This window comes from Lagopus muta, chromosome 18 (genome assembly GCF_023343835.1).
Source record: "Lagopus muta isolate bLagMut1 chromosome 18, bLagMut1 primary, whole genome shotgun sequence".
Lineage (NCBI taxonomy): Eukaryota > Metazoa > Chordata > Aves > Galliformes > Phasianidae > Lagopus > Lagopus muta.
The window spans coordinates 10,588,662-10,605,258 of NC_064450.1; the positions used below are offsets into that span (position 1 = coordinate 10,588,662).

Below are 16,597 nucleotides of genomic sequence, written 5' to 3' on the forward strand. Positions count from 1 at the left end.
CTTGCACACCAGAGAGTGAGGTCTTGATACATTTATTAGCCAATCCATACATATTCAGCAGTATTACCCAAGACATACTCATTACTTTTCCAGGAATTGTCCTCCACCCAGGGCATGCACAGTAGCTTCCATTGGATGAAGGCTCTGCATCTTCCTCCCCACCTGGCGTTTGTTCTGGGATGGTCAGATGTCTTCCATGCCATGTCCTTCTGACCTCTGTCCCAGTTCTGAGCTCTTCTCCCGCCCTGCATGCCTCAGCAATTTCTTATCCTGCTTATCTTCCCTTTCCACTGCTTTCCTGGGAGCACCTTTCTACTGACTTGAGAAGGCTCCCTTTTGAGAACGTGCTTGGCCCAGCAAAAGGTTAAACTAAGCAATAAATTCATCTTGAGTTAGCAAGAGGTTAAACTAAGTGATGCCATTTGCAAATTCCTTTTGAGTTAGCAAAACTAAGAGATGTTATGGACCCCTTACATCTTGTATTCTTCAGCTTACTATCTCACTGCATTCCCTGCACACCAACACATCTGACGCTGCTCTCGGTGCTCAGAAGCAGCAGCTCCATGGGAGCTGCCCTTCAGAGCAACGGCACTGCTTTGTCCTCAGATCAGCCCGTTGTGCAAACAGGCTGGAAATATCTGCTGCCTTTTGTTAATATCTTCCTTTTCTTGGCTTCACTGGTGCCTATCCACTCCATAAAAAAACCTTGCACTGCTCTTCCCCAGCCGGGAGTCCCAATCCCCACCAAAACCCGGCAGCACCGCCCTTCCCCGCTGTCCGCAGTACTTGTACGCCTGCGCTTCTGAGTTCACGGGCACGAGGAGCTCCCAGGTGCGCAACTGTCCGAGCCTGGGTGCAAACAACCAGGTGAGCATCTTTGCAGAACAAAGGGGAAACGTTAAAAATACGCGATTGCCGAAAACAGTGGAACAGTGAGATGCGCGTTCACTCTGGCACTAACGAGCAGTGCACAGGGCAGCCCCGGCAGCCGCCCTCCACCCCGCACGGGAACGGTCCGGCCTCCCACGCCGCAGCCCGACCGACGGGAGGAGCCGCAACACCCACAAAATGGCGCCGGCGGCCGCTTGAGAGTTACGCCCACAAAATGGCGGCCGCGAGTTGCCGGACAGCCTCGGTGTCTTCCCCGCCGGCGGCGCGGGCTGATCGCGGCTGACCGCCAGGTTCTAGTTCTCAGAACTCAGGATGGAGCTGGGGAGGCTGGAGTATCTGCAGGCCCTCGTCACCGAGTTCCAGGTGACAGACAGCCCAGGTAACCCCGCGTATAAAAGCGAAATCTCCATCCAGCAAAGATCTCTGTGCACCGGCGCCGGGTGCCGCTGCCCCTCGTTTCACGCGCTTTTCCCTTGCAGAGGCCAAGCAGCAGGTGCTGGCCAACCTGGCCAACTTCGCCTACGACCCCAGGAACTACGAGTATCTGCGGCAGCTCCAGGTGCTGGACCTGTTCCTCGACATGCTGACGGAAGACAACGAGACCCTCGTGGAATTTGCTATGGGTAAGGACAGCATCCTTAGTGCATCCATATGCCTTTTTCTGTTTCTCTAAAACGTCTGTAGTAAACTGGGGAAAAATAAAAAATAAAAAAAAGGTGCCTTACAGCCCCTTTGGTGCTGTGACGCGGGTGTTTGGTTCTGCAGCACTCATCGTGTGCAGCCGTGCAGTGCCCTCTAAGGACGTGCAGGAGCCCTGTTGGCAGATCTCGGGGAAGAATCAAGAGAAGATTTCTTGAAGAGCTTTAAAGTTTTCCAGTTCTCACAAAACCAGGAAGCTTGTGTCTGTGCTAGAAAACAGGAATTGCCAAATATCAATCTGCGCTTTAGAAAAAGGGGATATTTATGCAGTTGCATTTAAGGAAATAATTGCTGTTACTGCACTGAGTTGGAAAAAAAAAGGTTACATAGGACAATTAAAAATCTATTGTATAGTTCTTGGTATCTTGAAGACTGATTTTCCTCTTACCATTCAGGAAAAATATTTTTGTGTGTTGTCTTATGAAAAGAAGGAAGGATCACGCAGCTATCTGAGGACAACTCAGGGAAAGCATCTCACAGGTTAGGACCAAAGTGCATACAAAGATATGAAAAGCACTCAGACTGTTGCCATTTATTCCCAAATAAGGTGCCTTTAAGAGTGTGGAGTGTGTCTGGATGAGGGTGCAGAAAGAATTTGTTTTGCATGTATCAGATGCTTTTTTCGCTATTTCAGGTGGTCTTTGCAACCTGTGCCTGGATAAAACTAACAAAGACTATATCCTGGAGGCCAGTGGAGTAGAGCCCATAATAAATTGCCTCTCCAGCTCCAATGAAGAGACAGTCATGTCAGCAGTCACAACCCTGATGTATCTGACAACACCGCAGTCATGCCAGCAGACCACACCTCTCCCAGTGGTGGAGTGCATGCTTCGCTTCTCTCTCTCGGCCAGCAGAAGGCTGAGCAATCTGGCAACGGTCTTCCTGGAGGATTACTGCACACCTCTGCAGGTGGAAGAGGCCAAGAACTTAAGCAAACACACAGCAGTAGGGATTCCTCTCCCTAAGGACTGAAGCTGTCAGAGCAGCTTGAAGCTGTTGAGACGGGCACCTCCCTGTTTTCTCAGGTCTCCCGCTAATGCTCAGTAGGTCAAGAGTGTGATGAGAACAATAAAGGAAGGAAATCAGACTAGCATTGAATTTTAGTTACTATTGAAAAGGACAGTAGAGCACTGTAGCAAGCCAAAAACGCAGCTGAAACTGGAAGCAAATATTTTTAAATAAAAAAGGCCATGGCTGTTGGACAGCAGGTTGCTGAGTGCAGCTCAGCACCAGCTTGCAAGTCTAACCCTTTCTAACAGTTACTTTTTCTGCTTGGGTCATTGTTCAGCTTCTATCACTTCCACAACTTTTTGCTGATTTTGCCACAACCTGGTAGCCTTCTATGATGTTGTCTCTGGCTGGGTAGATGGGGGGAGAGCAGTGGATGTAGTCTGCCTTGATTCCAGCAAGGCATTTGATACTGTCCCCCACGACATCCTTATAACAAAGCTGAGGAAGTGTGGGATAGATGAGTGGACAGTGAGGTGGGTTGAGAACTGGCTGACTGGCAGAGCACAGAGGGTCGTCGTTGGTGGTGCAGAGTCCGGTTGGAGACCTGTAACCAGTGGTGTTCCTCAGGGGGTCGGTGCTGGGTCTGGTCTTGTTCAACATCTTCATCAGTGACCTTGATGAGGGGATGGTGGCCACCCTCAGCAAGTTTGCTGATGATACGAAGTTGGGAGGATTGGCTAAGACGCCTGAAGGCTGTGCTGCCATTCAGCGAGACCTGGACAGGCTGGAGAGCTGGGCAGAAAAAAACCGGATGAGGTTTAACAGAAGCAAGTGTAGTCTTGCATCTGGGGAGGAATAATTGAATGCAACAGTACAGGTTGGGGGATGACCTGCTGGAGGGGAGCTCTGCGGAGAGGGACCTGGGTGTCCTGGTGGACGACAGGTCGGCCATGAGCCAGCAGTGTGCCCTTTTGGCCAAGAGGGCCAATGGCATCCTGGGGTGCATTGCACAGAGCGTGGCCAGCAGGTCGAGGGAGGTGATCCTCCCCCTCTACTCTGCCCTGGTGAGGCCTCATCTGGAGTACTGCGTCCAGTTCTGGGCTCCCCAGTACAAAACAGACAGGGATCTCTTGGAAAGAGTCCAGCGGAGGGCCACGAAGATGGTGAGGTGCCTGGAGCATCTCTCCTATGAGGAAAGGCTGAGTGATCTGGGTCTGTTCAGCCTTGAGAAAAGGAGACTGAGAGGGGACCTGATCCAGGTCTATAAGTATCTGAGGTGTGGGGGGCAGAATGGCGAGGCCGGACTCTTTTCAGTGGTGAGTGGAGACAGGACAAGGGGAAACGGCTGGAAACTGCAGCATAGGAAGTTCTGCACCAATGTGCGCAAGAACTTCTTTACAGTGAGGTGACGGAGCACTGGAACAGGCTGCCCAGGGAGGTGGTGGAGTCTCCTGCTCTGGAGATGTTCAAGACCTGCCTGGACGCCTACCTGTGTGACCTGCTGTAGGGAACCTGCTTTGGCAGGGGGTTGGACTCGATGAGCTCTGGAGGTCCCTTCCAACCCCTACAATTCTGTGATTCTGTGAACTTTCCACAGCCAATTCAAATGACTTTGAAATGACCCAAACTTCATCCTTCCTGCAGAAGAAAGGTGTTTCCCTGCCTGGTACTTTGCAATCCTATTACATATTTGGTACTAAATATACTGTCTTATCGTCATGCCATAGAACAGGTGATAGCTATCCTTTAAGTCAGGAAGTAGAAAGCTGTATTTCTCTCATTACCACGGGTGAGAAACGTGCAGGTAGAAAAAGGGTTTATGGCATTCAGGTTCACAAGAAAAGCCTTATCTTAGTAAAACATTAACTTAACTATTGTGTAAACAGTTATCTGTAAGCTTGTAAATACTTCTCTGCAACACTTGCAGCCCAGCCTCTGCCTGCTCTTACTAATGCATGTGGGCCAGAAGTTGAAGCCACTTTGCTCTCCTTTCATTATCAGCCAACCATGCGAAAGGTAACTCAAAAGCCAGGGTGGCTAACTGCCTAAAAACATAAATCAGTTTGGTCCTTTAGCACAGTGCTTCCTGAAAGACAACGCTGCATGCCTGTGAGTTTCAGAGTTTTGCTTCCTCCCCCTTCACCGCAGCTTGAAACACACCAGAGAGAGCTTAAAAACACAAAAGCCAACTGGGGTGTGACAGCTCTGCTGTGAGCGAGCAGCTCCTCTGTGCACACTGGGCACCTTTTTAGCAGACAGCCTGGTGTGCCCAAACTCATCTCCTTGCAAGTGAAGAAGATGTAGCCACGTCTGCTGCTCATGGGGCTCGCAAAGGAAATACAACTTCGTTACTTACTTCCCCCCTCCTAGGCCAGGAAACGGGTAGGCATGGTTTACATGAACCCAGACCACGTTCCCTACCTGCTGTGCAAAGAAAGGCCATTAGAGCAAAGCCAGTTTGATAGTCAGCATGTGAAGGAGGGGGTTCTCCACACCTCACTGGGAAGTTGGGGTATTTTCAGAGCTTTTCAGGAGTGGGAAGGCAGGCTGGCAGGCTGGCAGACACGCAGCAGCTGTGCCGCACACACTGAGCTCCCGGCCGGCCCTGCCTTCCCACCAGGCGTTCGGTCACCTCTGTCAGGCTGTTCAGGCCCTGACTTAGCAGTTCTGCCACAGAATCTAATTTGGTTTTGAGGAGAAATTTTCATTTCCTCTATTCTGGTAAAACATATCACATGTACCAAGCCACACTGCGTGCTTCTTTGAGAAAATTGATGTTTGACTTTTAACATGGAGACAGCATGTGATGATACCCCCAGTCAGGTGTATGCACTCTCCTCTTCTGCTCCATCCCAGCCCTGTTCAGATTAGGGCAGGACAACTGAGAACAATGCAGAACCAAACCCACAAAATAAAATCCACGCAGGAAACATTGCTTCAAAATTTCTATATTATTTACTTTAAGCAACAGTCCAGCTTCATGAAATTACAACACACACTTTAAAGAATGAGATTTTCACCTCATGGTCAAGCACCAGCATGATCATGCACAGCATTGAGTCAGTTGTATTTAAAAAAAAAAAAAAAAAAAAAAAAGCCCTGTAAGTTTTTATTTATTTCTATACTCCACTCCACCTTTGCTGAATAAAGTCCAAACAAAGCCCCTCCTACCCTCAGGCCAGGTGACTCTGATCATCAGCCCTCTATTTGGCACATACCCTGCTTTACACTAGTCCAGTACCAATGTTTTTTTTAAAGGCAGCATGGTGTACCCTAACCACTTTAAATGGCACAGCAGGGCTCAAGGCATTCACCCTACACAATGAATTCTTTTAGATCCCCAAAGTTCACATGTGGAAGAAGGGACCACTCTTGCTGATCATTTGCTGGCCGCTTTAACCAGGACTTTAGACCCTTGTGTAGCTAAGGGGTTCTAAAAATCTCAGTACAAAAACCCTCTAAAGCACACTTAGAACCTATCTACTTTCCTTTGAATTACATTACTATACTTCATAAAGCTTTCCCTCAAGTCTATCACTAGAAAACACTCATGTAACTTCCAGCAGATCTAGGGGAAAAACACAGGACAAAAGTGGAAAAAAAAACCTTGATCTGAAAAAAAAAAAAAAAAAAGAGTACATAAAGTGCTTCTTTTTAATTGAAAGAAATTCGAGATGTACAGTCAGGCTCAAGTTGTGCAGTTCACAAGCATGGGGGGGAAGGGTGGGCAAAAACAGACACAAGTTCAAGTCAGGAAAGGAAAGGTTTAACCGAGGACTAGGCTGGACTTGCCACCGGGTGGATTTCTCCTGGATGGTGCAGGTGCGGGTGCTACTGGGCTAGGAACAGGTGCAGCAGGCAGGGATTTTTCTTCATTCTGACCTGGAGCAGCCTCTACATCAGCCTCAGTGTTTTCTAGAAAAAAAGAAGCTTTTTTAAGGTGTTTGATGTGGATGATAAAAGCCAGAGGGTTTCTCTGGCTTAGGCAGAAGATCAACTCCTTTGAGTTTTCTCCAGCCTTACAGTCACACAGAGCTGCTGTCATCTGTTGGCAAGACAGACTTCCAGCTGCCTGAAATATTTTTCAGAACCCTGATGCCTTCAGTTGAGTTTCAGGCATTTAAGAGTTGCATTCTCTTAGATGCTATTAGGGGACCCCAGTGATTCAATTTTTTTTATTTTTTAACTGACAAGCAGCTACAATCAAGTCTTGTACATAGTGTGTGACCACCCTAATAATTTTAACTCAAATCTGAGCAAGTGCTGGAAATGGAGTCACAGAAGCATCAGTACTTACAAGCAGGAGTTAAGATTCACACCACATTCCCAATTCTGTTAGAGGAGAGAATATCTGACACCTCTGGGACTTTGCATAGAGCAGACCAGGGAATGCAAATCCACGTACGGGCAGGCTCAAATTTACATTCCCTGGAAAGCACATGCCAGTTCCATCTGTTTTAAGTAGTTCTCAACAACCACAAGACAGGACACAGAAGGAATTACTCACAGGAAGCACTTTAGATACTCTAGCAAATAATTTATGTATCTACTTCACTGACAGTTAATGAGGACCACGAGATCATTAGCATCTCACATTTTTGCAGATTAACAGAATTAGTTACAAGCCAAAGGCCTAAACACAGCAAGATTTTCTCACCATCAGCACTTTTGACCACTTGACAAAACTTAGCCATTGCCAGCAAAATCGAAGACTTAACTGTTCATTACCTCTTCCAGGTCATGGATGAAGGCACCCAATAAAACTAATCCCAGCACCACTTCCCACTGCCCCAACAGCAATTACTAAATCCTGCCTTTCACCTGCTGTTTTTTATCTAGCTTTTTATTACAGGAGATGCTTTTCACCAATGCTGTGGCAACTTAGCATTGCTTTTTAAAAAACCTTTGATGCAAGATTTTATCAGAAACACAAAACCCACTTGTGACCCTCTGCACATCCATGCTTATAATAATCTCCAAGAACTCTGGCAGCTTGTAGTTTCCATGCAACCTCAGATTCTCTGCTGCCTTCACCAACCCACAAGCACATGAGAACAAAGCAGTTAAATACAAAGCCTTAAGCTCAAAGCCTCTGCAACTCATGTATGCTGCTGCCTGCTTACTCAGCAAGCTGGGAACAGTGGCAGCCACGGCCACCATTCACACAGCCCCCAGTGCTTCATTCACAGCAGCCCGTGCTTCAAGCAGACTGCTGGAGTACTGCAAAGAACTCATGATGATAAACTTTCTACTGAACACCAGATTTCACCTTAATGTAATTACAGTCACTTGTGACCATCTTAAGTGCTGTCTAATTCTCTTTAGTCAGTCCCATTAATCCAGTACAAGGTGCTAACTGAATTTAAAACAACCTCCTATCACAGGAGACTTCCGGAAAGTTTCTACAGCTTGTTAAAGACTCCTTCAGCCATCCGATACATACACTGGCACTTCTCAGATCAGATGTTGAAGTTCTTTCCTTATCAGAAAGGGTATAATCTCCGAGTTAGTTTGCTGCCAAGTACACTGCAAACTACTGGAACTTTTGATGTGCAAAAGGAACTACAGCGTTCAAACAAGAAGCAAAAACATTTCTGCAAAAGGCACAAGTTCTCTTCTCCTAGACAGACATGACTAATAGAAAGTACATATCCCTCTGGACACTTACCTTAAGTTTTTATAATCAGTTACATACAGAAAATCATTTCCAAAACCAGAAGAGGAAACATCTTTTAATGATGGAAGCTTATTAAAACTATAGTTATGCTGTGAGTTTGTAAGCAAATAGCTTTTTTTGGAAGCATATTCATTCCCTTGAAAGCCCAGGAGACAGCCATATAATGTCAAGTGCAAAAATCACATGCACGATAAGTGGACGCTCACCAGCTCATGTCTGATATCTCGCACAGCAGGAGTATGAAGCGATGAAGTGACACGGCTAGCTCAACAGGACTCTGTACTCCACATTAAGGTAAAATACCCAAAGCCAACAAGGACGAGATTAATTTAACAGCACATCAAGATTCTCAGGTACTTGTCATATACACCACTTCCAGTGAGCACTAGCTTTCTACTCCTTTCGAAGTACCATCAACAGAAGTTTAACAGCCAAACACGTGCTGACATTTTTATTTTGCCAGGACTGTCTTCAAAAATTTAATTTTTGCCATAGCCACAACAGCAGTAAACTTCAGTTGGGAATGCCAAGTAGTTACTTTACTTGTTCGGAAAACCCCTTTCCAGCATACATTTACTCAGCACTTGCTAAGAACATTTTCCTGTCACCTTCTGGAAACACTCCAAAGGCCCACAAACACTCAACCTGTGAGAATGGCAACTTCCAAGAGCCAGCATATCATTTTTTCACTCTGTTTCGGACAGCTGTTGCTAACCCAAGCAGTCCTGTTTCTGCTGCCTCCAATCTCATCTGTTCTCGCCTCACCACTCCTCCCGACACCACAGTGAGCTGCTTTTAACAAGTACCAGGAGAAGAGCAGAGCCTGCAGACTCAAAAAAGTATCAAAACCACATTCTCCTGCCTGAGGCATGAACTCTAAGTGCGCACACTAGGATGCCAATTAAGAGTAGACAGTCTTGAGTAAGAAATACTGAGCAAGCCTGCACAGTTCTACTAGAAGCAGCATGCTGCATCACAGTATATCTACAGTATGTACATCTACAAGAGCAAGATGCTCCAAAGAGCTTTTTGGCCAGAAATACAACACTCAGAGGTAGTTAGCAGGCACTCTGGAAAACTTTTCACCTTCCCAGCAGAAGTCGGTTCAGGATATGGAGATCTTTAAAGATCTTCCACAATTCTAAGGTGTTAGAAGTAACACTTAGAAGTACTTGGTGAACAGACATATTCCTCACATCAGGAAGTCAGCTATTCTCAATGAAAATCTTGCTAAGGAGAGATTTCCAGCGCCAGAGCTACATAAAAAGCCCTCAAGATAAACACACATTCTGCCAGGTGAAATCTGCATTATGATTACTTACTTCCTTACAAAAAAATCAGCATTTAAAAAGCATCAGGAACTTGAAATCTAATAAATGAGGATGCTTTCAGATGCAATAGCTGTTCTTGATTATTTCTGTGAATTGAGAGTTTGCTATGTGGGAAGACAATAAGACAGAGGTAAAAGCAAAACCTGAAATCTCTGGAGTTGACTGTACTATTTAATTACAAGCTACTACAATGTAGTACAATCTATCAATCACACAAGTCTTTGGATGGTATCCACCTTGCCTTACAAATTTAGATCTTGATACCAGTTGCTGCTGCTGGCAAAATAAATGAACAGGACTGCTCTCGTTTTTAACGTGATGTCTAACAGAGGCATTCTGCTATTACATTCTGCATCACCACCAGCAATTTCTGATGAAGCACTTAGGTAATTTCATGATCTGATGGGTTCAAACGGCAAACCAAGCTCTCTTGAGATTTTTTTTTTCTCCCATCTTCTTCTATTTTGAGAAAATGTTTTTACAACAAGCCTGAAGGAGTTACTCACCGAATGTTTCACCACCACCATCTCCTCCCTAGAAAAGAGAGGAACACATTATAACTTATAGTTCAAAACACAGTTTTACCGGGCTTCCATTGAGAGGGCACTCACACTGTGACTGATCAAGCCATTGCAGCTGGACACACTGCTCTGCCAAGCAACATTCTGACAGACCCACTGAAGCACTTCTGGACTGACACCACTCTTACAGGCAGATACCAGAGTAGAGCAAATGGTTCTAGATGCATGTTTCAAGAGATTTAAAACGATGGATTTGTAAGCACCAATTCCTACAGTGAACAATTTTACTTCATCAACTGGTCAGTTATGTAACACAACTCTAGAAGTTTAAACAAAGATACAGTTGAAGTAATCCCAATGACGTGTAACATCAGTATACATGCGATGCCCCCACTGTGAAAGATGCGGGTGGCCATGAGCACTACTGTGTACAGCACCCCTCATTAGGCAGAACTGACAGGAACCAGAACACTGGAACTGTCAAGCAGCAATGACAATAAATTAAGCCATTAGCCATCAGTGTCTCCTCTTTTTTCCTAAGTGACTCTTTCCAACACCTAACGTGTAATTGCTAGTAAAGCCAAGAACATTCATTCCATCCGGTGTATTTAGCTTTTGAGATACCAGTTTCTGACAATGATAAAATTTCTTTCATTACATAAACAGCTAAACATTCTCTTCATGATCAACCTCTTCAGAATGTAACTTGACACAAAGATACAGCAAGTCCTCTAGCAGCAGCAAGGGTTCCACAATAGCATAACGTTTTAGCAACATTCAATCTATGAAAGTTGATAATTACAAAGTGAACTTTCAGTTGTCAGGATATTAGTACACAAAAATCCCCCTCAGAAGCTCTAGTTTCTGTCTGTAGTTTTAATCACTGCACAACATTAAAATATTTTCTATTATGAGAATCATGATTGCAAAGCTGAGAACGGTAACACATTTATTTAAATAAATAAAACAGAAAATAGAATTAAGACTAAATCATTTATTTTTGTGTTCTGTGGCAGCAGTTACAAATTTATATATCTCACTTTTGTTAACTTGGAACAAGACGTTTTATCTAACAAACAATTCTGAGGCTCAAATACACTTCTAACAACAGAAATGGGTTAAACTGATGATTGATGCCTGCTATCAAAATAAAACCTGTCATTTACAACTCACGAGGGAAAAGATATCTGCCAAAAATTTACCTATCTAGTTCTGTTCTGGAAACCTAAAACTTGAGACATTTCTTGTCCACCTACAGAATTTATTTATGTGAGTGTGAGCCGTTCTTGGCTTCCCTTTCTTTTTTCCTACCTTCAGTGAAATGACTTCTCATCCTATTTTCCCCATTAACTGTATTCGTACATAATGCAAAAGCCAGGGTAACACTACGAATCATGCTCCATATCGCTATCAAGTAAACAGCTCACATGGAAAGAAACACATCTGATGGCGTTACTAAAGGCATCAACACAAATGTAACAAGCATTCCTGCCACTGGGAAGCATGGTGCTGGGTATGAGACCAAATCCCACGTAAGTCAATAAGTTCACTGTAGCTAACCTTTGTGTTAAAACACAACTGCATGCTTAAGGCTGAAGCAAGATCTCACACCACCTCACTGCTGTCCCATCAGGAAGAAAGAAAAGTTAAGAGTCTAGAAAATACACATTTAGAAGAATCCAACCCTTCCACAACATGCAAGAACTATCACGTGGAAAAGGGAACCTGCACAGTAAGAACAGATTTAAGAACAAGGTTTCAAACTCTACAGGGCTTTCAACTGTGCATATGTCACTGACAAAGCAGCCAGAGAGCCATGTAGCCCATTACCACGCTCTTTACAGGAAGCATACTGACCTTTGGATCTACATCTCCACAGTTAGCATCAGTTGAGTTTCTCTGTGCTCCAGATGGTTCAGTGTCTTCTCTGATTTCACCTGGCTTTGTCCCTAGCAGCAGAGATTGATTCTAATTAGGTTGCAAGATAAACTTACCAGGAAAGTAGATGAAAAAGTGATGTGGCATGTTTTATTTTCTTTTCCTCCTCCCTCTACTTCTTTTTTGAATTAAAGCTTTACCATTCAAAGTTTGTCCTGGTTCTTTACATAATGACTCACAAATTACAAGAGCATTTTGTGCAGCTGAGGGCATCGCTTAGATGGATAGCAGGGTCCCAGGGCCATCTGTTTAGGAAATGATCTACAGAAATGGAAATTTAATCCCAGCTGCAGGTACAACACAAAGCAAAGCTTTCTCTGATTGATCAAGAACAATAAGTACTATCCCATATACTAAGTCACAAGTTTGCCCTACTCTAACATAATTAATCTGGAGAAATTACATCCAAAAATACACTCTCTCTTAGCTACCTGCTTGCAACAACACCTAGGTCCGATGTTTACATATTAAATAAATAATAATAATAATAATAAATCCCACGTCAGTAATGCTAATTTCTAGCCCTGATCTACAAAGCAAGAAATGAACTTCAGTTTCCAACCACAGACACCAGCAGCTTCAGGCCAATCCCAAAAATGGATTAATGCATGTCAGCAAACCTGCAAAGAAAGCAGTGTTCTTACCCGACGATTTAGCCCAGGAAGGTGGATTTTCTTCAGGAGTTCCAAAGATGCTGGATGCCATTTTGTTCTTTCGTGTGGGCTGTTCTTTTGGTTCATCAAAACCCAAGGAAAAGTTGGAACCACCGCCAGGAGGACGCAGCACTCTGCAGAGAGATTCAGCCTTACAGCCTGCATTACTAAGCAGCACTCCCAACATACACAGAAAGCCCACTATGCTAAGAGAGCACTGCTGGCTCTTGTAGCGGGTAGCTGCATGGGCTGAGCACTGCCAAATGTAAACATGAGGTGTCTGTATTACAGCGTTTAATAACCAACGCTCACTGTTATGTCTTGACTGCGTAACTCAAACTATAAAACTAAATGGTTTCCCAGAATTCAATCCAGGCATTTTATCTCCACTGCTCTTCACTTTGGTGTCACTTATCAAAACTAAGTTTCTTTTTAAAGAACCCTGTGAAGGCAATTAATCTTCACATTGGTGGTACAGCAAAGAGTAAACTTTGGCATGAGCCGTAGTGCTGCTTGCAACACTGACGACTGGACTGCAGCCTCTGTCTAGATTTCTTCAATCAGAAAAATTAATTTGGGGCAGGCTACCAGGCTGATGTTAAAAACATTTCAGTACACCAACAGAATGGTGTTTCCAATGCACCCAGTGCTCCCAAATGAAGCCGATGTAGGTAGGGAAGGGACACGTTCCATCTTCTAACAGTTTAATAAAACACTAGAACTATAAAAAGTCAGAACGTAACAAGCTGCGTTTTCTATGGTGAATACACCAAAGCTGTGAATCCCACACAAAGACGATGTCAGAATTTGCAGCGCCAGCACCACTGCAAACAGCACTTGGATTTTTTGAGGCTTGGTGCCTACAGCGCTGGAGATGTAACTCAGAAACACTTTCCCAGTCTATGGGACTTCAAGACCACGGTAAGAAAATAATGAAAATGTCCGAAAAGGGTATTTACTGTTGCTAACCTGATTTTCATTACAAAATCCATCTCCAAATACATAATCAATGGGAAGATCCCAGCCAATTGGGTCATGCGTTTTAAGAAATCCAAGAACACTCCTAAAATTTGCTGCTTCTCCCTTCTGAATGGAGATGATACAATGATCCTGAATTGCCAGTGCCATTTTTTTTCCTTATACAGAAGAAGTGCCTGCGTTTTTTTATGCCACATCTGTTGCACTTACCATTACATCATCTTTCTTCTACTACAGCAGCGAAACCACTGCTCTTAACAGTGTAACAGTTTGCAAAGACTTAATGAGATTAACAGAAAAAGTAACTGAAGCAAAAGAGCAATTACTTAAACCATTAAGTGATCATTTCTGCCAATGCTAGATGAAGGTTCATTAGAAGATTCTCCCAGTCCTGAGGTATTTGAGCATGCCTCAGCAAAGCACTGTTCTTAACATCACACCTGGCACCCGCCGTGCTGCACTGAGAATCCGCCCATATTTAGGAAGGGCTTTTCAAGTGTTTTTTGTTAGTTACTGTTCCGCCAAGCCAAAGCCGTATTGAGAAGACGGCCGCCAAAGCGCGGCGCTGACCGCGACCCTTCCAGGCACCTTCCCGAAGTTCCCTTTGTTCCAAGAGCCGCTCCGCGCGAGCTCCAGGTCCGGCTCCAGCTCCGTCCGGGCCCGCCGAGTCCCGCGCTTCCTGACGCCTCGAGGCCCGGGGGTGCGGAGCCGAGGAAAGGCGTCACCCCCACTCCCTCCCCCTCCCCTCGAGCATGCTCGCTGCGAGCCGGGTGTGAGCCCGTTAAAGCGGTCGTACACAATGAGATTAACGAAACGGACACCGCCGCATGGCGGTGAGGGCACCGCGGAGCGGGCGGCGGTCACCCGCGCGAGGGGAGAAAGCGCGGTGCGCAGGTAGGGCGGGGGGCGAGGAGGGCGGCGGAGCAGACAATAGAGCCGCCTCGGCCCCACCCAAACACCGGGACTGCTCGGCGCGGTGCGGGCAGGGGGGACGACGGCAGGCATCGAGGAAGGGGAGCGGAGCGGCGATCCCCGGGGCGTTCCGGCTGCGTGGCTGCGCTGGGCCGAAGGATTCGCCTGCCTTCTTTGTTAGGAAGCGGCTGAGGCGGGCGGCAGCCCAGGGCGAGTCCTGCGAGCTCCCACCCTCGCGGCTCGCCCCCCACCCACAGCCATCGCGTGGCTCGGTCCCTTCCCCTCCCTGCCGAGCCCCGAAACGGCCGGCTGTGCCTTCGCTGGGTGCGGCCCGCCCCCGCCTCCTGCTCGGCCCGGCGTGTTCCCAGCCCCGACCCAGCCGCTGCTCGTGCCTCCCCGGCCGGCGTCGCCCCGGGGTCCGTCCGCTGCTCCCTCCCGCCGCCTGCAGAGCCTGAGCTGACGGGGAACCGCAGCCCCGCCACGCGCCGCCCTAACGATCCCGAAGGCCTCGGAGCCCCTTCTTCCCCTCCGGACCTGGAGCTGTTCCTGCCGCTGGGGTCCATGCCCGAGAAGATGGTTGTGGTGGTCATTGCGGCAAGGATGGAGAAGACGGGGGAAGGGCTCCGTTAAGGCGGTGGTGAAAAGTGACGGTACTGGGAACGGAGCTCCCTCCCCCTCGCCGCACCCTCACCGCTGCCGGTGACAAATGCAGCCCCCCCCCCGCCCCTGCCGCACCTTTTATGCAGCGCGTAAGGCCCGCCCCCCTAGCTGTCCTCTCAGTGGACGGTTCAAACACAACGCCGAGTTTCTATTAGACAACGCCTTGCCACTCTACCCTTCGGCCCGCCTCGCCGTCTATTCTGAGGCGTCCCGCCTCATCCCCTAAATCTCATTGGTCGAGCAATACGTCGGCTCCACAGCAACCGACCGCACCTGCGCGATGAGGGCTTTCGTTAGCGATTGGCGGAAGGACGCGCCGCTCACTTAAGGTGCACCGGGATTGGCTTCTCCGCACGTGAGACGACACAAAAGTCACCGCGCCGCTTCGCTCTGCAGGCCGCTCCTCACCTCTGGCGCCGCGGGCCGTGTGCGCCCGTCCCACCACCCGTTTGGCCACCCCTGCAAAGGATCCCTCGCGCCCGTGCCCACGCTGGGAGGGAACCTGGCCTGCAGTAGCCGCAGAGCTCCTCGGAGCGCACCAATCTACGTTCGAACAATAGCCGTAGCGGCCATCGCGGTGCCGGAGCGTCCGGCGAGGCCGTGGCCGCCGCCTGCGAAGGGCGGGCTGGCGCGGCGCACGACGCCGTCCGCTGAGCGGAGCGTCCCCCCTCAGCAGCGGGGCGCCCAGCCGTGCGGCTGCACGGAACCGCAGCTCCGCCTCAGTCTGACGCGGAATCTCCAGGGCGCACAGCTGCAGGCCTCGCCGATCGCTTCGCTCCAAAACGGACGCACAGGGACCGCCCGGGGAAACGTGCCTTTCATTAGTACTTCAATGGTACGTGCTTAAGGAAGAAGGAAAGAACACCCGTGTCTGCTCCGGACGTCGCTCCCAATCTGCACTAACAACAGCCTTTAATACCCTCCAAACACTTTGGATTTAAAATCTTAAAAATACTCATTTTTGGTCAGGAAACCGCAACTTCTGGTTGTGTTGCTTCACTCCACGTATAACATGAAATCAATTGAATAATCAGCCTTAATCAGCCTACTCAGGAAGGAGTTGAACTGCTACAACTACAAAAACAGGACCATGTTACTTTACTTTTTTAAGCTAAGATCTATAAGAAACTCCTGTTAAAAACAAAAACAAATACCATCGCTATTGAAGTCCCCAGGGAATACTGTCCCATCATGCCTTCCTGAAGCTACATTAAAGGCAAGTTTTAATCTACACGAAGCATCTGCTCTCTTGGGAACTTTCAGAAATATTTTGTCACTGAAAAGCCTTTTATTCAAACCCACAGGATCTGAATCTTAAGTCTGAACACGACTATGGCCCTTAGAAATAAATTTTATTATTAATACTCTTATTTATTTTAAATGTGG

At 47.0% G+C, this 16,597-nt stretch overlaps 2 protein-coding genes across 3 annotated transcripts; one reads left to right on the forward strand and one right to left on the reverse strand.

Moving 5' to 3' along the window:
• The first annotated feature begins 907 nt into the window (after positions 1-907).
• ARMC7 (armadillo repeat containing 7) lies at positions 908-5,417 on the forward strand. Its single transcript, XM_048965128.1, has 3 exons — positions 908-1,270; positions 1,371-1,514; positions 2,225-5,417. The coding sequence occupies exons 1-3, from the start codon at positions 1,204-1,206 to the stop codon at positions 2,560-2,562; spliced, it is 549 nt and encodes a 182-aa protein (XP_048821085.1). The 5' UTR covers positions 908-1,203; the 3' UTR covers positions 2,563-5,417.
• Positions 5,418-5,477: 60 nt separating this feature from the next.
• Positions 5,478-15,277, reverse strand: JPT1 (Jupiter microtubule associated homolog 1). 2 transcript variants are annotated; one of them, XM_048965129.1, is made up of 5 exons: positions 15,086-15,276; positions 12,653-12,795; positions 11,928-12,019; positions 10,056-10,083; positions 5,478-6,456 (listed from the first exon to the last, which is right to left on the reverse strand). In XM_048965129.1, exons 1-5 carry the CDS (start codon positions 15,139-15,141, stop codon positions 6,308-6,310), a joined length of 468 nt encoding a protein of 155 aa, XP_048821086.1. In that variant the 5' UTR covers positions 15,142-15,276; the 3' UTR covers positions 5,478-6,307. The 2 variants fall into 2 exon arrangements, with proteins under 2 accessions (XP_048821086.1, XP_048821087.1); XM_048965130.1 differs by lacking the exon at positions 5,478-6,456 and adding an exon at positions 6,463-8,495 and having other exon boundaries at positions 15,086-15,277.
• Positions 15,278-16,597: the final 1,320 nt, after the last annotated feature.

Coding starts and splice junctions, on each gene's coding strand:
- ARMC7 (XM_048965128.1), top strand. CDS start 1,204: ATGGAGCTGGGGAGGCTGGAGTATCTGCAGGCCCTCGTCACCGAGTTC. Junction 1,271..1,370: donor CCAGGTGACAGACAGCCCAG/GTAACCCCGCGT, acceptor TTTCCCTTGCAG/AGGCCAAGCAGCAGGTGCTG. Junction 1,515..2,224: donor CCTCGTGGAATTTGCTATGG/GTAAGGACAGCA, acceptor TCGCTATTTCAG/GTGGTCTTTGCAACCTGTGC.
- JPT1 (XM_048965129.1), bottom strand. CDS start 15,141: ATGACCACCACAACCATCTTCTCGGGCATGGACCCCAGCGGCAGGAAC. Junction 12,796..15,085: donor AGCGGCAGGAACAGCTCCAG/GTCCGGAGGGGA, acceptor ATCTCTCTGCAG/AGTGCTGCGTCCTCCTGGCG. Junction 12,020..12,652: donor TTCCTGGGCTAAATCGTCGG/GTAAGAACACTG, acceptor CTCTGCTGCTAG/GGACAAAGCCAGGTGAAATC.